This window comes from Nelusetta ayraudi, unplaced genomic scaffold (assembly GCF_046127955.1).
Source record: "Nelusetta ayraudi isolate G7.1 ecotype Tasmania unplaced genomic scaffold, CSIRO-AGI_Nayr_v1 ptg000135l, whole genome shotgun sequence".
NCBI classification, from domain to species: Eukaryota; Metazoa; Chordata; class Actinopteri; order Tetraodontiformes; family Monacanthidae; genus Nelusetta; species Nelusetta ayraudi.
The window spans coordinates 7,219,033-7,242,683 of NW_027466185.1; the positions used below are offsets into that span (position 1 = coordinate 7,219,033).

Genomic DNA, 23,651 nt, shown 5'->3' on the forward strand with positions numbered 1-23,651 from the left:
GCAGCACGGCCAGTGTGTGGAGAAACTCCCAACAGTGATACAACATAGGTGGCGGATTTGTTTGGCGCCGACCCACTTCCGGGAAACTGAACCTCTTGTGAAATAACCCAAAATGCTAATGAACTCGGGAGCGGCTCGTGACGAATGTCTCCGGGAATGAAACCCCGTCAATCGCATTTAGAGTCTTTCAACAGGTTTATCTGGCATACAATTTGAACAACACACAAACATCAACAGCAGATTAAATGGAAACTGTAAACAACTGCGTTTCTTTGGCCAGTAGTAAAAAAAAACAAAAACAAAGTAACAAACATTAGAACTAAAACCCTTCAGTTCCGTGAGTGCAAATACTGGAAGATGTCCAGGAATACGTGGTGGTAGACGGGCCAGACCCGCAGCTCTGGCGGCAGGGGGATGGCTGGGAGGGAGAGCGGTTTGTCGGACATGAGGAAGGCGGTCGGTCCGACGCAGGACCAGGCGCACCTGCTGCACAGCGGCCCCTCCTTGGTCACGCCATCGGTCTGGGAAAGAGGGACATCGTGTAAACCGGAGTGTTTTCTCGAGGTGAAACGGATCACGAGGTCGACGGACGGTGCTGCTTACGCATTTCATGCGTCGCCTGCACATGACGAAGGCCGAGTCGAGCGCCACTCTGTTGGGGCACCTGGAGGTGGTGCACGCGGGAGGTTTGGCCGCCGCTTCCGCCCCCACTGCCACTGCTGTGAAGGAGGCGGGCAGCTCCGACTTGAGGAAGTACTCCTGGACACGGCGGGGGCGGAGTCAGGAGAGAACACAGAGGATTTATTACTGCACTGGAAAACACAAAGTCCAGCATAAAAGCTCAAAAAACCCCTCCAACACACTGTTTTCATGTGAATGTAATATTACATTTAATCTTGATGCTTGTGCCTCACGATAGAAATATGCATAATCATATCATCATTGATATGAATATGTTTAAACAAGTCAATGTATTCTTAAAGATGGGCAATCTATGCTTAACACACTCTATAAGATTCTGTGCAGAGTAACAGGATACCTAAGAGAAGAGACAGGAATGCGCCCATGGTAAAACAGTGACCTTAGGTGACCTGTAGTACCAGGCCGAGAGAGCATCCAGCATCTCTCTACCGAGCATCTATACCTCGGACCTCAGCCTACATCTGGGAACAAAGGCAGCGGCAACATCCAATGAGACGGGTGCGGAGACCAGACAGCCAATCAGAGGAGGACGTAATCTGAGCTGGATCTTCTCTATCTAAAAAGACTGACGACTTCAGGACCTGATAGCACTTGTTGATGTTAGGCTTGAACTCGATCCAGAGCTCTGTATACTTGTATTCTGAATTTGCATACTAAAGATAAAATCAGCACTCTTCTGCTAAAACTCTTCGCTATCGCAGTTAATCTGCTATTGACACTGGGAAATACTTTTCTGAAAACTGAGGATGGTATTAATATTAGAATGTCTACACTGCGCAGCCATCTCAAATAGTTAGGATTGTTCTGACGTTCTCGAACTGTTGTCAGAACAACCAACAGTTTGGCAAAAGCGGTCGAGCCAGCAGGCGCTCGCTTTCCGCTTGCTCTGTGTATACCAAGCATTACAGTAATCACTGAGCACAAGAGGGAAACTAGGGGCGTGTTTACAGTGCCTCGCCTCGCCTCGCCACGGTACGATTGTGTTTTCATTGGCTCTGTGATTACGAGACCGTGGGCGGAGTCGATGCGGTAAAGCGGGACGATGTTTTCGTCAGCGTCATTTCTGTAGACTCGCTTTTCTCTGTACTTGGTTTCACATTTATATTGACATTCTTTGTTGTCAGTCAAGATTCATCTGTTTAACTGCGATAGCGGCATCATTGCCCACTTTGGTGGCAGTGGAGCAGGCTCCCTTGCCGTGTTGGGACCTGGGTTGAAATCGGCTCCAATCGGCTTGCGGTGGAATTGGGACACCCGCGACGACGTCACATCTTTTACCTGCTGCACGGGATGACGCTCAGCGCTACGTGCGCTAAGTCATAATATCACGCCAGTCGCGGCGTCTATCACGTACTGATGCGGAGGTCCTCTGGCTTTTGCTCGCGCCTCGTGCACAAAATAGACCAGACAGCGAAAGGATCGCTGCACGGCGAGCGCCGCTTCAAGTCTGGCGTGAACGACACTGTAAGCCAAAAGTGCTCACCTGAAGGATACACCGCTAGTACCCTTTGCGTCCTTCTGTATCCCAGGATGCTTTGCAGCATGCAAAGCATCCTGGGATCCTGGGAAGTCAGCTCAAATTGCAGCATCTACTGGCAAAGACATGACGTATAAATTTAAGTATTCAAATTTCACATAAAGTAATGTGTTTTTAACCTAGGGTTTTTACTTATCTGAACACCCAACGCCATCGTTGGATGGCGAACCAATGGTTAGCTTGATGCTATGAAAACGTCACTTCCGGGGTTGGCCAGCAGGAGGGAACTAAATGCCGATCGATTGAGCGTTGTCCCGCGTTAAAAAAAAACAAACAGTGTCAATGCTCTAATTTTAGTGGAGAAGAGGCTAGTAATAGCGGATGACACATCCGCTGAAAAAAGGGAACGAAGAAGGGAAAAAACCCAGACAGAGAAGTTTAGAAACTCCTAATCGAGTTGGATTTCTGCTGCCACCTGTTTCTCTGCCTTCTTGCGTGACCGTGGCCGTCATCTCTCCCTGCATGGAAGTTCCCAGAGAGCTAAGCAGCCAGCAGTGACATTCTTCCTTCATGTGGCTGGCTGAAGCGTTGCAAACTGAGGGGAAATGAAAGCTGAAGTGACAGGCGTCTTGGAAATAATTCATCAGCGTCGAGGGTGGTGCTTGTTTCCACTGAGGGCCGCATCAGCGCCGCGCTCACCCGATCATCTCATCTTGGTATTTCAGGCGTTTCCACGCGACGCGCAAAAAGAAATGAGATGTTCAACTTTGGTGGGATTTGCACGTTTGTGTTCATGTTATGGCGGCATTGTGTCACGGAAGCATGTCGAGCAACGAGGGCTGGGACACTGCGGCAGTTGGACATGTGCGTTGAAAATTTTAGAATTTTAGATTTTGAATTGTTTGAAAAAAAATCAACTGGTCACAAATTTGATGAAATGAACGGCCCTCTGCTTCAGCGGCACTCATCTAGCACATTGTGAGACTATTTAGGGCTATTTATTTACGGTTGCGGTATCAGTCAACACCATCTACAGAAAAAACAAAACAAACGCTGTTCACACCTGTTTTCCAGCTATTTGTGGTGAGACACGAGTGGTTTCTGCATTGTGCTCTTCTGCAGTGAGGCAGCTTCCCAACTCCAGTTTCTAAATCGTCAAACCGCTTCAGTGAGTCAAAAGTCAAGTTGGAGGCGGTGGGGGGGGGGGGGATACAGCCGAGCTGACCAGGAGTCATGTGACGGGGTGGGAAAGGGAGGATGAGTTCAGAGGGTCGGGGAGGTCTGTCAGTATTTGGCAGCTCAGAGACGGAGATCCGAGTTTCCAAATGTGTTTGAACGCAAGCGGGGCCAACGGGTGGTCTTACCCCGGCCAGGGTCAGGATGCGGCGGATGTTCTTGGTGATGATCAGCGTGGTCTTGGCGCGCGTCACGGCCACGTAGAGCAGGTTCAGCTCGTCCTCTGGGATTTTACCTGCAGGGCGGAGATCATGGCTGAGTGCAACCTCAGGGCTCGAACCCTCCTTGGACAAAGTGGATTCATTTATTCATCAAACTTTGGAGGAAGTCCTCAAACAGATTAGGGTTAGCGTGATTATGAACCTGATCTAATAACTACAAGCCTCGAGGAGTTTTTAGCAGCTGTTCTGTTTTTGGTTTTTAGCACCCCCCCCCCCCTTTTATAACTTCCAGCAACTTTATGCCACCTGAAAGACATGAAACACTTTATGAAGTCTTTTTGTTTTTAAATTCTCTCATTATGTTAGTGTTGCATTTGGTTTATGCACTGTGGTGTAAATATATTGCTTCATTTTTACATCTTTATGTTTTGTTTTGGTGTGGCATTGTGAATAAAGGAAAATGGGTGTAGGCAACATATAAGCTAATTAATATTTTTGTATTATTTCCTAATGCGACCTCCCAGATTGACACAAACTGTTGCCTGTTTTCATTCGCCGCCTTCCTGTTCTACTGCAGTTCCACGGGGCCGGGGGCGATGCCTCACCGAACTGGGGTCTGTAATAATAGCACGGCGGCTCTCCGGCGAGGGGGAGTTTGATGAAATCGTCGCTGACCATGACGGTGTTGAACTCCAGGCCTTTGGCCTTGTGGACCGTCCCAATTATGAAGTCTGAAGCAGAGCGGCAGATATTACACACAAAAACACTGAAGTTAACCAAGACGTTTTTTCTTGTTCTTCTCACAACAAACCTGCCCTGCTGCGGTTGCTCTCGGCGCACTCTTTCAGACGCGCCACCATGTCTGGAATGTGACACTTGTACTTGTTGACGATCTCGACTTTGGACATCAGCTCGTTGTCTTGGGTCTGCTCGGCGTAGCACCTCAGGGTGTTGAACGGGCATTCGCCCTTTGCGAAGGCCCGAAGCAGAGGGTCCTTGATGTCTGCAGGGGTGCCGAGGTCGGCGTCGGAATTTGTTTGGAAAAGTGGAACGTGACACGTGAGGGGACAGACGACAAAAAAAAGAAACAACTTACATCTATTTTGTTTGGCTCCCATGAACAGAGTCCAGACGTCCAGGATCCTGTCCAGACCAATACCTTCCACACCCTGCAGTTACAAAAAACACCCAGTATGTTTCCCTTCCAGTCGGAGTTAACAGCTTCAGGTGGCTCTCTTGGGGTTGGTTTTGGCGCACTTTTTATTATGACACGATGAGTAAGAAAGCGCAAACCATTCAGCACTGTTGTCCCCCTCTGCATGCAGGACACGGTTAAACTTTTTCTCGTTTTCTTTGCAACAAAAAAAAAAAGGAAGACTGCTCTGCCGTCATCCGTCTCCAACTCGCTCACCCCCACGAAATGGATCCGGGTCTTGGGGTTCCTGATGGTGAGCTGGACGGCCTCGCTAAACACCGTCACGTTGCTCCTGGCCAGGATGGCCGTGTCGCCCGGGCTGGGGCTGGTGCCCCTGAGCACGGCGGCGCGCACGTCGTCCGCCGCCTGGTCGCACACGCCGCCTGCGGGGGATGAGAGGAGCCGCGTTGTTCTAGTCTCAAAGCCCTTTTATTTGGATAGAAGGGCTGATTTGAATTGATTTTTTTTTGTTTTTTTTTTACCTTTTTGCTTTCCTCCCACTAAAATCTTGTTCACGCCTTTGCACACGCTCAGGATGGTGGCCCCCACGTAGGCGATCTCGGCACCGAACCGAAAGCTCTGTTCATGTGCATTAGGAGCAGGGGGGGTTGCGGAAGGGGGTGGGTTTATTTCCTTTAATGAACACTAAATGCAACCAAGAAATAATGTCATCTCAGTGGATGCCAAATACAGTGTCCCCAACACATTTCCACATTTCCTATACCACAGCTGTCAAACTTTGGTCCAAATTCCAGAATGGACGTTCATTGAAGGATATTATTATGACTTTATTTGTTTCCCATAAAAAGTCAGAAAAGGGTTTTTGAACTGAACAGTAAATGACCGGACCGTCTTTACCTTTCCCCTTTAACGAGACTCTTGCAAAGGCCAGTCGGAAACCAAGCCGAGATGTGATGATCACCAAAAGGATGTGAATGCAAAAAAAATGCAGACTTATTTTGATAAAGATAGTCGCCTCTGCAGCATCCACTCTAATTTTGTAAATTGCTGTCACTTCCTGTTTTTTCTCTCCTTCCGGTGGTTTAAGAGGGAGGGACAGGAAATCTAGCTGGACCACAAAGTTGGTTTTACTGAATTTTTTATTGCCGTGGTTGGCGAACGGAAACAGCTGAAGGTGCGAAAACAAACACAAACAGAAAACATACTGCAAGACATAAAAGCCTATATTTAATCATCAAATGGTCTGCAAACGGAGAAGCGATGCAAAACACGAAGGAGGCAAACCAAGAAAACACATGCAAACAAAAAAACCCGCTGCATAAAGCGGACTATAAAAGGCTGCATAAAAGGACGATAAGCCGCAGGTGTTTCGTCAGGAAACGGGTCCGCGGAGCGGATCGGTTCAGCGGCTACGAGCCTGCAACTCTGGACTCGCACCGCGGATCCTGTTTGCGGGGTTCCGCTGGTCACCTCGGTTAATTGGCATGGAGTCGGACCAGAACTCGAGGCAGCACACACATACGCCACTCTAGGTCTATATAGTAAACATGTCCTCCCTTAAGTTTGTCACTTGGAATGTGCGGGGTATAGGTACCAGGGACAAGAAAATTTAAATTCTCAATCATTTGAATTTTCTTGAAGCCGACATTGCCCTACTACAGGAAACTCACTTAACAAACACTACAGCAGAAAATCTAAAATCGACCCTTTTTCCAAACATCTACTTGGCGAGTTACAACTCGAAGCAGAGAGTTGTGGCTATCTTGATCAATAAGAGACTTAATTTCATTATAAATAGTACAATATCTGACCCTAATGGAAGATATATAATAATTAACACTAACATCGACAATAAAGATTACTGTATTGCTAGTATTTATGGCCCAAACGTGGATGATCCCTCTTTCTATCATGCCTTTTTCTTGTCACTCTCTGCACATGACAACACAACACTCATAGTAGGGGGTGATTTCAACCTAGTGTTAAACTCTGATATTGATAGATCCAACACCTCAGCTAGCCAACGACACTCATTAGCTGCAGACACATTAAAACAGTATATGAGTGATTTTGGTTTATCAGACCCTTGGCGTTCAAACCACCCAACTCACAGAGAGTACACCTTTTTCTCTTCTGTTCACCACTCATACTCACGCTTGGACTACTTTATCACCAGCAACTCACTCTTGGCAGATATCCGGGAAGCCCGGATCCACTCCATCACTATTAGTGATCATGCACCTGTCTCTATCTCCGTCTCTACAAAGGCACCTAGAGCACCGATCTGGAATTGGAGGCTGAACACGTCATTACTCACAGACTCAGATTTTATAAAATACTTTAATAGGGAGTGGACAATATTCCTACAAATTAACGACTTGCATGAAACTCCTGTACATGTTCTATGGGAAACAGCTAAAGCAGTAATGCGGGTCAAAATAATATCTTATTCATGCCACAAGAAAAAAAAGGAACTAGCTCTGGAGTCTGAATTAGTTAATAATATTAAAACATTAGAATCTTCATATGCCATCCAACAGGAAGAAGACGTGTGGAAAGAGTTATGCAAACTAAAAACGGAATTAGCTAAACTCACAGATAAAAAAACCAAGTTCCAAATGCAAAGATTACGCCTTGAAAATTTTGAATGCAATAATAACTCTAGCAAATTTTTAGCGAACCAGCTAAAGTCAAACAGAGAAAAAGCAACAATCTCCTCCATCAAAAACCTGGATGGCAAACTAACCCATAACCCAGAAGAAATTAACCAATGCTTCAGAGATTTCTACAAAAAATGATATTCCTCCGATAATAACCCTTCAGAAGCCTCAATAGATAACTTTCTTAATAGTATTGTGCTCCCTAAATTAAATCAGGAACAGGCTACTACAATGGACGCAGATCTCACTCAGGAGGAATTTGAAGAAGCCTTGGCACAAACGCCAGTAAATAAAGCCCCAGGACCTGATGGCTTCCCAGTAGAATTTTATAAGGCACTTTGGCCTACTATTGGTCCGACCTATTATAGAATGGCTCGAGAGATCCTAAATACTGGACTTCTCTCATCAAACATGAATTCTGCTAATATTAGCATCATACTCAAACCGGACAAAGACCCATCGCTTCCGACTAGCTACCGACCAATATCGCTAATCAATACTGATCTTAAAATTATTTGTAAAGCAATAGCTAGACGACTAGAAAAAATTACTCCATATATAATCCACCCTGACCAAACAGGGTTTATTAAAGGTAGAGACTCAACCTCCAATGTACGTAGATTTATCAATCTGATAGATTATACTAACGCCAACAATCTAAAAACAACAATTGTTTCGCTAGATGCAGAAAAAGCATTTGACAGGGTCAATTAGAGTTTCTTATTCTCAACACTACAAAAATTTGGTTTCGGGAATTCGTTTATATCCTGGATACGAACATTATCTTGCTCTCCGTGCGCCTCAGTTAGAACGAACAGCCAGACCTCTCAAAGGTTTAATCTGCAACGAGGCACCAGACAGGGCTGCCCTCTCTCCCCTTCACTATTTGCAATATTCATAGAACCTCTGGCAGCTGCAATTCGGCAAAATGATAATATCAAAGGAGTCCAAACTTCAACATCCGACCACAATCCTCACTTGCTGAAGTTATCACCCTTATCGACAATTTCTCTTGTATTTCTGACTATTCAATAAATTGGGCAAAATCCACAGTGCTACCGCTTAATTGTACATTTAAACAAACCTCTCTAGCACCATTGCATGCCGGTAATATACGATACTTAGGTATCAACTTCTCTCCCAACCTATCAGACTTAATTAATACAACTCAATTTCATCCCGCTATTAAAGAAAATAGAAAACGATCTAATTTGATGGAGAAACTTACCCATATCTCTTTTAGAGAAAGTTGCAACAGTAAAAATGATGGTTTTACCTAAATTAAACTACCTTTTCTCAATGATTCCACATCAACCCCCTGCTCAGTGGTTTAAAACCCTGAACTCAAACGTCACAATATTTCTATGGAAAAACAAACCACCCCGTATCAGTCTGAAGACGCTTCAAAAAGCGAAAGACGCTGGGGGACTAGAATTGGCAAACTTTTATTACTACTATATTGCCAACAGAATAAAGTATATTCATAAGTGGTTCAACCCTAGCCCACATGATGTATCCTGGCATGTCATAGAACAGGCCTATTGTGGTGATATTCAGTTAGCAGACTTGCCATTTATCAGCACACCAAAGCACCACAGTTGCATGAAAAGTGTTAATATAAGTCACTCTCTGACGGCTTGGATGGAATTTCTGAAAATCGCAGGTTCCTCCCTTCTCCCGTGCGGTCGTATGCCCATCTGGAACAATCCTGATTTACTACAAAATAAAAAAGCACTTAACTTCACACATTGGGCAGATAAAGGTATAACTCACGTAAAACACATAAGAGAGAATAATAATTTTAGACCATTTCAAGAGCTTGTGACACAGTTTGGAATTAACAGTAGGTGTTACTTAGAATACATGCAAATTAAGTCCATAATTAAGAAAAGATTCAAACTTGAACAAACACATGGAGGTCTCTCCGGCTGTACAGTCGGTCCTTAATTTCTCACCTCCTAAACTACTTTCCAAGATATATAAAATCCTTACAAACACAGATCGCACTATTTCTATCCCCATTGTTAAGTGGGAAAGAGACCTGTCTCTCCAGCCCCACTCTAATTTCTGGAGAACAGTTTGCCTGAACACCTTTTCACTGATAAAACAACCTAATCTACAATTAATACATTTTAAAGTACTCCACAGGATCCACTACACTGGACAGCGGATGTTTCAGATGGGCATGACCGCCTCTCAGACCTGCTCACACTGCACAGTTAATGTTCCAGATAATTACCTACACGCTGTATGGCATTGCCCACCAGTAAATAAATTCTGGCAGATAGTATGCAATGATCTATCAGCACAGGTTGGTTACACCATCACAGCCACTCCTTCTTTTTGTCTCTTAGGGGACCTCAGTGATATCAAATCAGATAAGGCAGAATCTCGCATGCTGATCACCTCCTTATCTATCGCTAAGAAAACAATCCTCACAAACTGGAACACAAAACAACACCTGCACTGCCTGGCTCTGGGCCGTGGGCCCCCTTGTCGGTGGGGGGGCTGGTCCGTCCTTGTGTCTGGGGACTGGCGCTGGATCGTACGCGGTGGGGTCGCATGCCTGGGGTGGGGCTGCGCGGCCGGCGGCTACCGCTCCTGTGGGCCCGGGTGGTGCCTTCTGCCCCACCTTTGCCCTCCGTCTCCCTGGTCGCTGCCGCTGCCCCGGGGCCCTCGGGCGGGGCTCCTGGATCCCTGTGGTGTCCCCGGCCCGATGTCGCTGAGGGGGCGCCCTGACCGGGAGTCCCCCCTGGTCACATAATAGGTGTTTTTTTTTTTTCTTTCCTAAATTATTAATTTATTGTCTTCTGTCTCAGGGGATTTGTGTCTAGGGTGGTCGCTGCCCGGCCTTCTGGCGGGGCGGCGACCGGGTCCCCGGTGGGCCTTCCCCCGGTACGGTCTCCTCACCCTTGCTATGGGGCACCGACTGCACCTTTGTTGGCAAGGATCTGGCCCCCACGCAGTCAATGACCCACTGACATCTTTCCCACCCTGGATGGGCCCTGTGCAGTCCGGTGCCCCCGGGGTGCGTGACCGGCTGGGTCTATGGGGACCTCGCCACTTGCGGCGGGGTCCCCCTTCCCCCAATCCTGGGACTGGGCCGCTGCCCAGGTGGTCCCCCTGCGCCGCTCGGGGGCGGCTGGGCGGCGACGACCCGAGACACGGGGGTCTGACAGCGGTGGGTGAGGGTCCACAGGTTGTTTATTTAATTTTATCTTTTTATTTTATGTATTTATTTATTTTCTTCTTTTACAAAACACAAAGGGAACCTCCCGGTGGGTGAAGGGGCTGGGTATATTATTATTATTACTATTAACGTTGTTATTATTATCGTCGCTATTATTATTATCATCATCATATGTACTCGCATGTATGTTTATATGGGTATATATGCACTATCTGACAATTAGCTTTGCAAATTTACGATCTGTTTTGTTCTCTTTTAACACAATAATTGTATATTGTTGCCAGTTGCCTCCTCTACTCCTCTCTCTAACCCTCTCATCATCCCCCCCCCCCTCCCCCCCCCACCACACACACACACACTCATTTCCCCTCTCTACTTTCCTCTCACCCCCCTATCTATCCCTCCCTCAGTCCGGTTATGGCCAGAATGTCACCAAGAATATTATAATAAAACCACTCAAGAGGTAGCTCCTGGAACCACCCATGTGGCTCACACTCTCAAGATCTACCTCTGAGAATAAAATCTGTCAGCCATCATAGACATTCAGAGACACTTCTGCCTGTCATTATGGCCAGACCGGACAAAGGAGAAAAAAAAACAAAAAACAAAAAAACTCGAGGCAGCGACACACCGGAGCTCACAAAGACAGAGCGCATAAAGACAAAAGAACATACAGACGAGAGCCAAAACAGAAAAGTTGCGCACTGAACCCACTGAACACATGTCGAACCGCTGTCACTTTTTCTTCATGTGCACTGGAACCATTAAAGTGGCTTCATGAACACTGAACCCAGAAACCACCTGTCACTGTTCATCACTTCATCGCTTTTGCACTTCCTGCTAAAGCGCCCCCTGGCTGGTGAAGTAAAATCCACAGAAAAGCCGCACCTTTGCATAAGCCGCATGGTTCAAAGTGTGGGAAAAAAGTAGAGGCTTATAGTCCAGAAAATACGGTATATAGAAGTAAGTTGATTATAAAAAGAAGTCAGGCATCGATCGGGCACCCAGGTCTGGCCGAGGGAGCTCGGCTCCAGCATCACAGTTTTATGCAAACGGATGTTAATGTGTCCTTTTAAGGGAGTACAAGTGGCTGTCACAGAGAGGATGGGGTAACTCACAGAACATACATGAGAAATGTTAAACATATTGTCTGTTGTAGGACGCTGGAGAAACCTCTGCCTTTAAGTTTACATTGTTGCTTCCTCTGGCTAGAAGTAACCGTCACAGACGGCATGATTAACTGCAGTTTAATCCTGTTTTCATATTTACCATGGCTTAGGACGTTTTGTAAAAGAGGCTTTCAGACACAACACTCCAAACCTGCAGGCGGCGCTCTTAGCGGAACAGCTCAATGGAGAGACACACAGGCGAAGTGAGGACGGCTGGCTGGTTGACGGTGTTTCAAACATCACCGGGAAGGTGGCTCAGCGCGGTCATGTGACTTTTATTCACGTAGACTTTACGCCAGTTATTGCTGGAAACTTTCCAGGTCCAGACTCTTCCTGTACCTGGTTTAGACTTGCGTTTGTGAGTTTGCATCGTTTCCATACCTGCAGCTGTTTACGCTGACTAAGGCGCATTAGGTATTGTGTTTGGCCCTTGTCGGCCACCGTACGAAACAAACTTTTTCCAATTCCATTTTTGCATTCATCAGACTCCTTGGCCTTCACACACATTTAGTTACTTAGTTATTCATGGTTATCTTTATTTATTTGTGTATTTATGTATGTGTTTCTCTTATTCTTTCTTATTAATTCTGTTCATTATGAAACGGTGCTTTAATGTCTGCCACAGTATTGCATCTTGTTGCCAGTTGCTCTCTGCGTCCCCCCACCCTCACCTAGATCCCCCTTTATATGCTCCATTTCTCTCCCTGTCCTTCCCAGGATAATATTAATATAATAACAAAGAAAGAATGACCCGACTCCTGGTCAGCACATTCAGACTACTGCTCCTCCACTGGCTCCTACCTGCGTCAGGTAGTAGATGTGCGTGTGCTCCACTTGCTTCAGGGCGTTCACGGCTCCTCGGAAGGTGTAGATCTGCTGATGAGGATCTCCGACCAGGATCTTACTGCAGTGCTGCGACAGCATCACGTCCATGATGACTGATAACAGAGAGTGAAGCCACGGGGTGAGAACCATTCCGCTCTGTCTCGCCGAAGTGGGGGGTTGGTGGTGATGGTGGTGGTGGTGGGTGGGTGGGTCTCTAATTACCCGGATTGCAGTCCTGAGCCTCGTCGATCATGATGGCGTTGAACTGGTCAGACAACTGGGGCTTCGGGTCTTGGAGCTGCCACAGCTTCAGGTAACCTGGGGACAGAGGACAGTTGGCCTCTGTGTCAGCGTGGCTCGGCTGAACACGTGCTACGGAGGCGGCGGAACGTACCGTCGTGGGTCATGAAGTGGGCGTCTTTCTCTTTCTCATGAAGGTCCTTCATTTTGTTCCAGATGTCTTTGGCATCGCGGACAAACAGCTGCAAGAAAATTTCAATGCAATTCCAATGAAAATTCCACGCAAGAGCATCCCACCAACACCACCATTCAAGTTTGGGGTCACTGCACTCGCTTTTTGCATTGTGCTCCGTGAAAGCATAAGTCAAGATGTGCTGAACAAGTATGGGAACAGTCCAGTGTTTAATGAAAACCATTTCCAAAGTCTCCAAAGAAATATAAACCATGCGGCTAGTTTACTCTTTGATTGTGTAGCACACACAACCAATAGTGATTATAATGCAAAGCTTTGATTTAGAATTTTTTACTTTTTTTTTCTTCCTATAAATCAAAATCAGATCTTTCAGCTTGTCATGACGGCCACATGTTGCACAGTTGACATTCATTCTCTAAAATCACATTCCATTAGACATCAAGGCAGCAACTCCCACAGCCATCCCATAATGTGTTCAGCACATCTCCACTGATTTACATGCACTGGTATGCACTGGCACTGGTTCCAGTACATCATTTCATGAAGCTGCTTATAATCAATGCAGAAATGAGTCAGTGACCCCAAACTATTGAACACGCATGTGTGCGTCTGTGTGTGTGTGTGTGTGTGTGTGTGTGTGTGTGTGTGTGTGTGTGTGTGTGTGTGTGTGTGTGTGTGTGTGTGTGTGTATACATTCAATGAGCCCATACCGGTATTTCCTTCGGGTCGACATATTCCTTGACATCCATGGGGGGGTGATGAAGACAGTGAGCATTAGGCGTCACTGGCGGTCCCTCCTTCCTGACCACTCGGTAGCGGGGGACATGGCGATCACAGATTTCCGGGTCGGCAGATGCCATGAACGTGTTGAGGGTCGTGGTCACAATCTTGGCTTTGGCGAAGCCGCCGCGTCCTTCGGGGAGAACCTTGCTGACGGAGAACGGCTTCAGGCAGAAGGTCAACTTCTTAGTGTAGCTGCCGGGCGGACGGGAGACAAAGCGCAACATCGGTTTTTCCGCCGTCGGCTCGGCTTTAAGAGACCGTTTGGTTTTTTTTAAAGTCCCCCCTAAGGACGCTCGCCAGGGCACTCACCTCCTGCCGATGTCGGCAAAGGCCAACGAGTGGACGGTCTTGCTGATCACGTTGCTGGGGAAGCGGCGCTGCGCCTCGTTCGCCACCGACTTGTTGAAGGCCACGTACAGGAAGCGGAGGTGCGGCCGCTGCTCGGCATACTTCACCAGCGTGGTGGTTTTGCCCGTGCCTGCGGGGCACAAACAAAAAAAAACAAACAAAATCTGATCATCAGAAGTGTCAAAAAGCTTTTGCAAAAGCTGCAACTCATCTTGCAGCTTGCACAAGGCCAGCTGTGTAGCGACGGAAGGCTGCGCGCACCTGCAAATGCCACGATCTTGATGACGTCCTGCAGCTGAATGTTGTGGCTGAGGATCTGCAGCTGCTCCATAGTGAGGTGGATCTGAGGCTGCCTGAGGTCGGGACACAACAGGAAGGTCAAATATTGAGTGGGTCGGTCTTGAAGGAATGACTAAGTGTTGCAACTCGCATGCCTTACGGACATAATATCAATTTTAGCACTGCTTTTTATGCATGTCCCTGTATTCTAAGCATTTCAGTTGCTGGAAATGTGAATTTATCTGAGAGATGAGAAGTTATATGTAAATATAAAAGGTAAAGTACAAAGGGAGGGGCCTTTTACAGCTGCGGCTTCAACATTTAGCCATTGAGGAGAGTTGTTGACCGCATCACCAGGCTGTCCCTGCTGCCAGTGCATCAGGGCCCTGGCATTGGCTGCCCAGTAAAAATTCCTAAAGACAGGAGGGCAGAATCCCCGCCTCCTCCGTAGGCTTCTATAGGTGAGTTTTAACCCCAAACAAATGGAAGAACAATTGAGTCTAGTTGCTTGAAGAATTTTGAGGTGAGAAAAAGTGGCAGGTTTTGGAATAAGTATAGAAACATAGGGAGAGTCACCATCTTCATTGCATTAATACGCCCTACCATGGATTCTCCATTTCTCAATATTAAGTTTGAGCTTTGAAATCGCGCCAGCGTAGTTAAATTTAAATAAATGTTTAGGATCATGGGATATTCTAAGCCCTAGATATATGAAGTCATCCTTTGCTATTGTAAAAGGTAGAGTGTCTGTCTGTCTGTTAAGGTCGTGAATTCACTTTTTCCCCAATTCATTGTATCACCAGAGAGTTTGCCAAAGGATACAATAAAGTCAAGTAAAGGGGGAACAGACACCACCGGATCCGCAAAATATAACAATGTGTCGTCTGCATAAAGCCCCACACGACTTTCCATGTCCCCTATCTGGATGCCCTTGATGAGAGGATGACTCCTGATGTCTGTTTGCAAGAGGCTCTAGGGCAATGTCAAAGAGTAGAGGTGACAAGCGGTCACCTTGTCTGACCCTGCGGTGTCACCTGGAAGGTCCAGATTTATCACTATTGGTGAGGATGGAGGATTTTGGGCAGAGATATAACATCTTAACCAATGTAATAAAAGCATCCTCAATTCCAAATCTTCTGAGTGATTCAAACATAAAAGGCCACTCTATTTGGTTGAATGCTTTGCCTGCATCTAAGGACAAAACAGCTGCTCTAGCTTGGGTCCTCAGGATGGTCAGTGTGTACGGTGTTAAGTAGCCCAAGCACATCACAGAATGAGAATCTAGCCGGGATGAAACCTGTTTGATCAGGATGTATGATTGATTCCCAATCGGTTAGCTAAAACTTTGGTGATAGATTTTTGGGCCTATAACTCCCAGGCTCCGTGCCTTCCTTGCCCCTTTACTCTTATTTATTATTTATTTCTTTTGCTTGCTCCCCATTTCCAGAGAACACGCGGTGTTTGTGAGGTTAGCTCTTTGTGATGTCACGAAGGGCAGTGTCAACACCCACAGCTGGTCTTCGTGCACCCGGTCAAATTTGCTGAGTCGTGGAGACCTATTGTTTTTTTTTTTTTCTTCCTATCAGGCCGTGCGGAGCTGCTCTGATACACACAACATACATTTCTCAAAAAAGACATTTTCCTGTTTCACAGCAATGACGTTGGAACTCAGATTTTGGTTCTTACCCGCCACTCTGTCCGGAGTTCACACAGAAGGGTCCGTTTTCCATCAGGTGCAGTACGTAATAAATGTTGTAGTGCAATCTAAGAAAAAAAGAGCGAGTGAGTTGGTGGGGGGAAGAATCACACATGGCTGGACGGTGAGGGACGAGGAGGGAGAGGTGAAGGCGACGGTGGCGGCGGCGTGCGAAGGTCCCACCTGTTGCTGATTCTGATTTCGTTCCTCATGAGGGCGAGCAGCAAGGTGGCCATGCGGCTGAGGTACTCCTTGATGGCGGTTGACGACATGCACCCGCTGAGCAGGGACACCAGGGCCTGGACGTCGCTGACATTCTCGTTCAGGACCAGTATGACAGCCATGGCGGCGTACGGGTTCGGGCCCTGCAAAGTTTGAGACGAAGCGGGTGGGGTCAGGGTGGAGGAGGGCACAAAACCTGATAGCTCGCTTCTGGATCCGAGTGAGTGAGTGAGTGAGTGAGTGAGTGAGTGAGTGAGTGAGTGAGGGCCATACCTGCAGGCCCAGGCTGAAGTTCTTCTGAATGTGCGGGATGTGTAACCTTATGGAGGCCGCGGCGTGAGGGAAGAGGCGGTGCTTGGCGATGCGCTCCAGAACGTCCTCCGGCCTCACTCGCTCTCCCGGGACGTACTGAGCCATCAAACTGACCCAAACACGCAGAGGCAAATAAATATCACATGGGAAGAATAACAAGGAGGAAGGGATTTATGAAAAAAGAAAAAAAAAAAAAAAAAAAGAGGATGATTTTTTTTATATAAAGGATGTTCAGAGCAACACTGCCACCCTGTGACGTGAAAAGTGAACTGAAATCCAAACTGCACTCAATGCAAAGTGTGGATCAAAATGGGAACTACTGCAGTACGCCTGTGTTATTACTATGAAATGGCTTTGCTGTAAAAGAAAAAAGGGCATGACCAATACAATCAGCCACAACATATCACTTCCAGGGAGAAGGAATATTTCAGCTTATTTTTGTTGTCCTGCAAGCATCCCAGGAACATTTCCGCAGTCTCAAAAAGGACGCTGTGCAGACTTACGCGATGAGGTTGCGCACGCTGTGCTGTGACGTCGTGGGATGAAGGATGTGACTGTCAGTCAGGACGCGGCCGATCTCCGCCACCGTCGTCTCCTCCTTCATCACGTAGCGGTAGTACTGCTTCTTGAAGGGGAGAAACTGCAACATGGAAACACACAAATCAAAGCTTCTCATTAGCCTGTGAGCGTTAATGCGAAATGAAAACACGCTGAGAGCAATTTCTGGTGCGTGTGAACCTTGGGGTCTTGGATGAGGTTCCTCCAGCGTTGGCAAACGAGGCTGACGTTGCAGTAGAGGTCCCTCGCGGGGATCTCACAAAGTATTTGCCTCAGTATCTCCTCAGGGAGATCGTCCATGCAGCCCTGAGGCTGCAGGAGCTCCTCTCTGCGACCCAGCAGCCCGTAGTGGGCGTCGGGGAGCGCTTCCACGTCATCGTCCTCGTCGTCGAACACGTCATCTGCACCGAACATCTCTGGTGTCATTCCCTCCAGGTGATCCACCGCCATCTCCTGCTTGGCTGCGGACTCGGTGGCCAGGAGGCTCACGTCATCGTCGTCGTCGTCCTCCACTGCAGCCAACAGGCTTTCGTCGTCGATGTCGTCGTTCTCGTCCGCTGCAGCCAACAGGCTCACGTCATCATCGTCATCGTCATCCTCTTCCATAAAGGCTTGCCGCTTCTCGAGAGAAGAATTTACATCGACCGTATTCGGCTGGGCCGCTGAGCAGGACCGGGAGGATTTGGTCGGACTGGAACGGATGACTCCTGCCACAGAGAAGAAGTCGCCGATGCCCTTCTGTTGGCTGGAAGGACTCGCCGAGGAAGTTCCTGACGGCCACAAAAAACAAATTCCAATTCCATTTTAAGACTTTGATGTGAACTGGTTCCAAATTCAACGGGGGCTGTACATCACCCTGAATCAACCTTGCGAAACATTAAATCGGTCAACGGGTGTGGAAAACAATGGATGAGCCTCCTCGTGGTACATGCTACGGAAGCGCATTGCATTCACTGGATTAAAAAAAAATAATTGGCACCTTATCTCATAATTTCAAGATGAGGAAAAGTGCCACATTGGCCACAGCTTCACTCAAAAGAAGCACACTACCAAACTGACATCCAGCATGTCACACTGGGCTTTCCGCCTGAACAATCCTAACGATTTGAGATGCCTGCGCAGTGTTGACATACTGATATTAATACCATCCTCACGTTTTAGGAAATGCAAATATTTCCCAGTGTCTCAAACCAAGAAGGTAGTAATAGCAGATTACCTGTGATAGCGCCCACCTTTGAAGGATTTACAGACATTTCCTTTTTCATTATTTCATCTCGTAATTACGAGATTGTGATCTCATAATTACGAGATAAGGTGCCTTTCATTTTTTTTTATCCAGTGAATGCAATGCGCTTCTGTACATTACACTTTACATATTGTGCGGAAGTGTTTCCTGTGACAGGCTTTTGAGCAAATAATAAATCCAGTTGGCACCATTAACTGACTATCATATATTTCGATACTTGTGTTTTTTGTTTTGTTTTTGTTTTTTAACTTGGACACTTTGAATTGGAGCTGTTGTCGCAACAAAAAGTAATTTCCCCTTGGGATTAATAAAGGAATTCTGATTCTGATTGACAACATAAACAGTGTGTAATGTCGGTGGCATTAGCCTCTTACCTGGCCTCGGTCGCTTGGTGGGTGTCCTGGGGTAGAGGCCGCGGTCGGGGTTACGCTTGCCCCGGACAGAGTCGACGACGTGGGGCCAAGTGAGGGCATCCGTGCCGTTTGAACTCTGAGCCAGCTCGACACATTCCGTCGCGTTCAAGTGCCTCCTTTTAGCCTTCCCTGTCGAACCCACACATGCAATTGTGTTGATTCAACCAGGCACTGACCAATTGATGCGTTAGTGACCAAGGCAAAATACGGTCGTAAGCAAATAAGCAGCAATGAGTGTTCCAATCACAACTGTTCAGCAAGACTAGCCACATTCTGTTCTTAGCAGCGAACATTCCTCGGAACAATACAGAAGGAATGTATGGCGCTTTAATCCAAATTAACCATAGACCAACAACAGCAACAACAGAAACATTGTACTGACCTTTTGCAGCCACCTCCATTTTCGTCCCGAGGTTGTTTTTGTTTGTTTGTTGTTTTTCTTTTTAGCAGGGAAGACACAAATCTCGGCGTGAAGCGTCAACAATTTAAGTACAGCATCCGTTTGCAGAAGCGAACCCGAGCGATTAAAGGCGAAAAGTAGACCTCACCTCACGCTGGGTTCGGAAACGCAAATGTTTCCCTATGAACCTTTCTAAAAACACAGCTACAGGTGAGCAAACGACTGGCACGTCTCATTTGTTGTGGTTGTTCACCAGCACGTACTTTTTGAAGTTTGCGGCCATAAAACTGACCAACAAGTCATGCTGCCCTGTAGATTTAATGCCGACGAACTAGTACGAACGCTTGTCATGATAGAGAAAAAGAGTAAAGGAAAAAGAACACCGTTGTTGCCTTTGCTGTTCTGGGTAAACTCTGCATTTTAAAGCGAAACAGTGTTGCAGTCCTGTGGTTGGTCAATCAGTCTTCTTCGTTGGATTTAATCTGTTTTGGGTTCACTCGCCGAAGAGCTCAATAGCGCCACCACGTGAACTGCAGCGGTAATTGCAGAAAAAAAAATCTCATGTTTTTTTTTTTTTTAAATCTATTCTTATTTTATTAAGAGTTTAGTTAACATAACAAGTGCATCATGATCAGACATGCAGAATCAGCAGCAAAATTTTTTTTAAATCACTGTCAATGTGGGAAAGAGGGCAGATTTCAAGTTGTGCTGGCTGTCACATTACAATTACAACACTTCAAGGGAATGTTTTCAAGATGGATTAGTCATGTTTTCTTAAATGTTAGTCAAAGACAGGAATGTTCCATAAGGTCGTACAAGGCTACGGTCTTCTCTAAAATGAAAAAGGTCAAGCTTAACTTTTTCATCCTGAAAGTAACAGAGCTGGGTTTTTTTTTTTTTTTAGGAAAAAAAGAGAACTTTAATCAGACTGAAACCCACCAACACTTTGAATAAACTTTTAATCTTATTAGAAATAATACAAATATACATCTTCAAGTCAATTAGCAGTCTTTAAAAAGACAGTTAACATGAATGCCTTTTAAAAACTGCTTTTTCATTGAACGCTTGGCATTGTGTTTGATGCTGATGTCAATATGGAGATATATAGATCATTCTTCACAGCTGCAAAATACAGAATAGAGTAGTAGATGTTGTCAGTCTTCTAATCTAATCTAAGGAATGATGAAAGTCAAACACAATTGGAAAGTTTTATTTACCCACTCATTTTGCTGGGCGCTCGCCAAAGCGAACGCACACCAGGGGAAAAAACGCTCACGCCATGTTTCCATCTCCTCGGTTTGTCGATGAGTTTGGGCTTCTCCGCCTCTGCTGTCATCAGCCACTGCCACAGCTCATTTGCTTCCTTCCTGCTGAGAAGAAGGAAGGAGTGTGTCATGGGCCACAAGCTAAAAATGCCATGTGAGAAATTGCCAAACCCAGGGAATGAAAAGTAGATAACTGTGTATTCACAAACAAATCACCCGCATCAGAGTATAAATGTGGATATGCGGCCGTCTGCTGAACTTTCACGTCGCAGAGTAAAGCGAGAGAGGGAGAAAAAAAAAGATAGAACAGTGCGCTGACTTCACTTCATCCTCGCCCTGATGTTCCATATTCAGAGTGTTTCTCCTCTCTGCCAGGACCTCAGCTCATTCTGCTTTATTTGCGCCCCTCCTTCCATCTCGCCGGGTGAGTGACGATCCAAAAGAAAGTGTTGAAACAACGGAGGAATCCATCAAAGAGGTCACAATAAAGTCCTCAACTCTGGCCCTAGTGCAGATTAGTGCAAACACAGACACTGTTTTCCAGTCTTCGACGTCAGCTTCTCATATTGCATTGGTGTGTGTGTGTGTGTGTGCGCGTGTGCGTGTGTGTGTGTGTGTGTGTGTGTGTCCATATTTGACTGAGCCTCTGTTGGAAGCCATCGCGCTGATGAGTCATGTCTTTCAGAGCCTCGTCCTCCTTGGCGTCGTCCTCCTGCCTCCTCCTCTCCTCCACATCTGTGTTTCACAGGTGACAGTGAGCGCTCAAGGGGGGAAGTAACGCACCACCTGCCTGCCTCTGACCTTCCAACAGCTCAACTCAAGACTGAAAGCAAAGTCTCTTGCTCGAGTTTGCAGCCAGCTGACGTGGATTGAAAATACTGCACATGATGAGAGTTGGATTTCCAGACAGTCTGTCCATCTATCCATTGGGGAGAGTGCCATGATAGATGGATAAATAGATAAATACTTTAATAATCCCGAAGGAAATTATGCAGTCGTCTGTTGCCCCCACTAATACAGCCACAACAGAATCAATAAGTAAGAAAGAAAAAAAGTAAAAAAGATAAAAGAGAGACATAAAATAGCAATAAATAATGTAACACTAAAAGGCAAAGTGCAAGAAGACTATATGCTAACAAGCCATTGTTGGTTGGCACTTACTGTATTCTGATACATAATAATAATAATAATAATAATAATAATAATAATAATAATAATAATAATAATAATAATAATAATAATAATAATAATAAAGATTAATGGTCGAGTGTGTAATATTTGGCTTCAATATGTGATTTTTATATCGGTAAAAACTTAATATACTGCCTCTAAATACATTAATAAAAGTGTATAATTACAGTACAATAAAAGTAATTTGGTTTTCCTACCCTTAGAACAGTGTCATATAGAGTATGCATAAGAATATATAGCAAGGGTGTTGCTCCGAGTTAGCTGCCGTCTTGCAGCCTGGCAGCGTGTTTTGTGATCAGGCTAACTGCTCGCGTCTTCAAATAAACCAACAAAGAAGAAAGTGCACGTGGTATCCTGGTTTGGTTGCGCAGGCCACGGGGATGGCTCGGGAAGGGGAGCGAGTGGAAGACGCTGCAATCTAAAATGCAACCACTTGATGTCGCCGTTCTTCAAAATCTCCAAATATTACACGCTTAAGCTTTAAATCGAATGTCGATAACGCGACTAACATCGTTATTGTTCGTTCTACCCGAACGTTTTTGCAGTCTGTGTGTTTTGTCTGTCTGTCACAAACGTCAGAAATACACTTCAGGTGGATGAAGAACTTTTCACCAAAAACTGTAGCTGAATAAGGGGCATCATCACTGACTGCAGTCAGATTTAGCAGCATTAGCGCTTTAATGCACATTAAAGGTAAGATTGTGGGGATGGAGGTATTGTTTTAAACAAACAATATATATATACAATATACAAATATATATATTTGTATATATATATATATATATATATTTATATATATATATATATATACATATATATATATTTGTATATATATATATATATATATATATATATATATATATATATATACATACATACATACATATATACATATGTATATATATATATATATATATATATATATACATATATATATATATATATATATATATATATATATATATATACATACATACATACATATATATATATATATATATATATATATATGTATATATATATATATATATATATATATATATATATATATATACATATATATATATATATATATATTTATTTTTTTTTTCTTTACTTTGTTAGATCCAATGAAGGCAGGTGGATAGGTAGCCCCAATTTAAGTCGTTATCCATTGTTGTGTGGTAATAGGCTCCCTTTTGATTTTTTTGTTTGTTTGGTGAGTCATAAAACAATAATTAAAGGAAACTCACAGCTAGACAAGCCTGCCTCTCCTTCTCAGCACGAATCTGGCACTGCTAGGCCCTCTCAGCATGCTACTTCTCCTGCACACACACACACACACACACACACACACACACACACACACACACACACAAATTGTCACAGGATGCTTGATCATGGCGAGGACAAGCTTTTCGGGAGAGACTTACGATCCTGTTGACCAGAGCCATCAGCTCCTCCTCGTCCTTCTTCCTCCGGATGAAGTGAGCCTCAGTCAGAGGCTGCAGCTCAGTCGGATCCCTTTTCTCGACACTTCCTGTGTGATGTCCTTCGGGGTTCAAAACAAAACAGAGTTGGGAGCCCAATTTTTGTCAACAAAACAAAAAACAGACAAACACACAGAGGTGGCTGCAGACATTATTTACTGTTGAGGCCTCTCTGCAGCAAAAATAGAATCTATAACTCACATCGAAATCTACCTTGTCTCCCTCTGGCATCTTTGGCACAGTGGATTGAATGTCCTGAAATGACATTTTTGGGTTATCTGGAAAAAAAAAAACATACACAACTTTGGGTTGGTTTAATTTTTGTCTCACTACCACTGTGTCAAACTTGTTCGGCCTTAGCCTTCGTGGATTAAGTGCACTGCTAGTGCCCACTCCAGACCACTCATTGAAGCAAAAGACCAGTAATTAATTAATGAGCCTCACTAGCTGAACAACACAA

At 45.4% G+C, this 23,651-nt stretch overlaps 1 protein-coding gene and 2 long non-coding RNA genes across 3 annotated transcripts; 1 reads left to right on the forward strand and 2 right to left on the reverse strand.

The window, feature by feature from the left end:
- Positions 1–176: 176 nt before the first annotated feature.
- fbxo18 (F-box DNA helicase 1) lies at positions 177–19,719 on the reverse strand. The gene is made up of 21 exons (XM_076011455.1): positions 19,249–19,719; positions 18,828–18,995; positions 17,388–17,977; positions 17,153–17,289; positions 16,611–16,758; positions 16,299–16,480; positions 16,106–16,183; positions 14,402–14,493; positions 14,102–14,270; positions 13,720–13,984; positions 12,971–13,058; positions 12,799–12,894; positions 12,553–12,689; positions 5,254–5,350; positions 4,988–5,154; positions 4,673–4,745; positions 4,388–4,579; positions 4,182–4,307; positions 3,544–3,650; positions 604–759; positions 177–521 (listed from the first exon to the last, which is right to left on the reverse strand). Exons 1-21 carry the CDS (start codon positions 19,265–19,267, stop codon positions 330–332), a joined length of 3,279 nt encoding a protein of 1,092 aa, XP_075867570.1. The 5' UTR covers positions 19,268–19,719; the 3' UTR covers positions 177–329.
- LOC142877086 (uncharacterized) lies at positions 15,177–16,821 on the forward strand. Its single transcript, XR_012923780.1, has 2 exons — positions 15,177–15,903; positions 16,073–16,821. It is a non-coding gene; the product is annotated as an uncharacterized LOC142877086 (long non-coding RNA).
- A 488-nt stretch (positions 19,720–20,207) lies between the features above and the next one.
- On the reverse strand, positions 20,208–21,153 carry LOC142877293 (uncharacterized). The gene is made up of 2 exons (XR_012923814.1): positions 20,748–21,153; positions 20,208–20,633 (listed from the first exon to the last, which is right to left on the reverse strand). It is a non-coding gene; the product is annotated as an uncharacterized LOC142877293 (long non-coding RNA).
- Between the last annotated feature and the right edge of the window lie 2,498 nt (positions 21,154–23,651).

Coding starts and splice junctions, on each gene's coding strand:
- fbxo18 (XM_076011455.1), bottom strand. Junction 12,895..12,970: donor CCACTTCATGACCCACGACG/GTACGTTCCGCC, acceptor CTCTGTCCCCAG/GTTACCTGAAGCTGTGGCAG. Junction 12,690..12,798: donor GGCTCAGGACTGCAATCCGG/GTAATTAGAGAC, acceptor CTCTGTTATCAG/TCATCATGGACGTGATGCTG.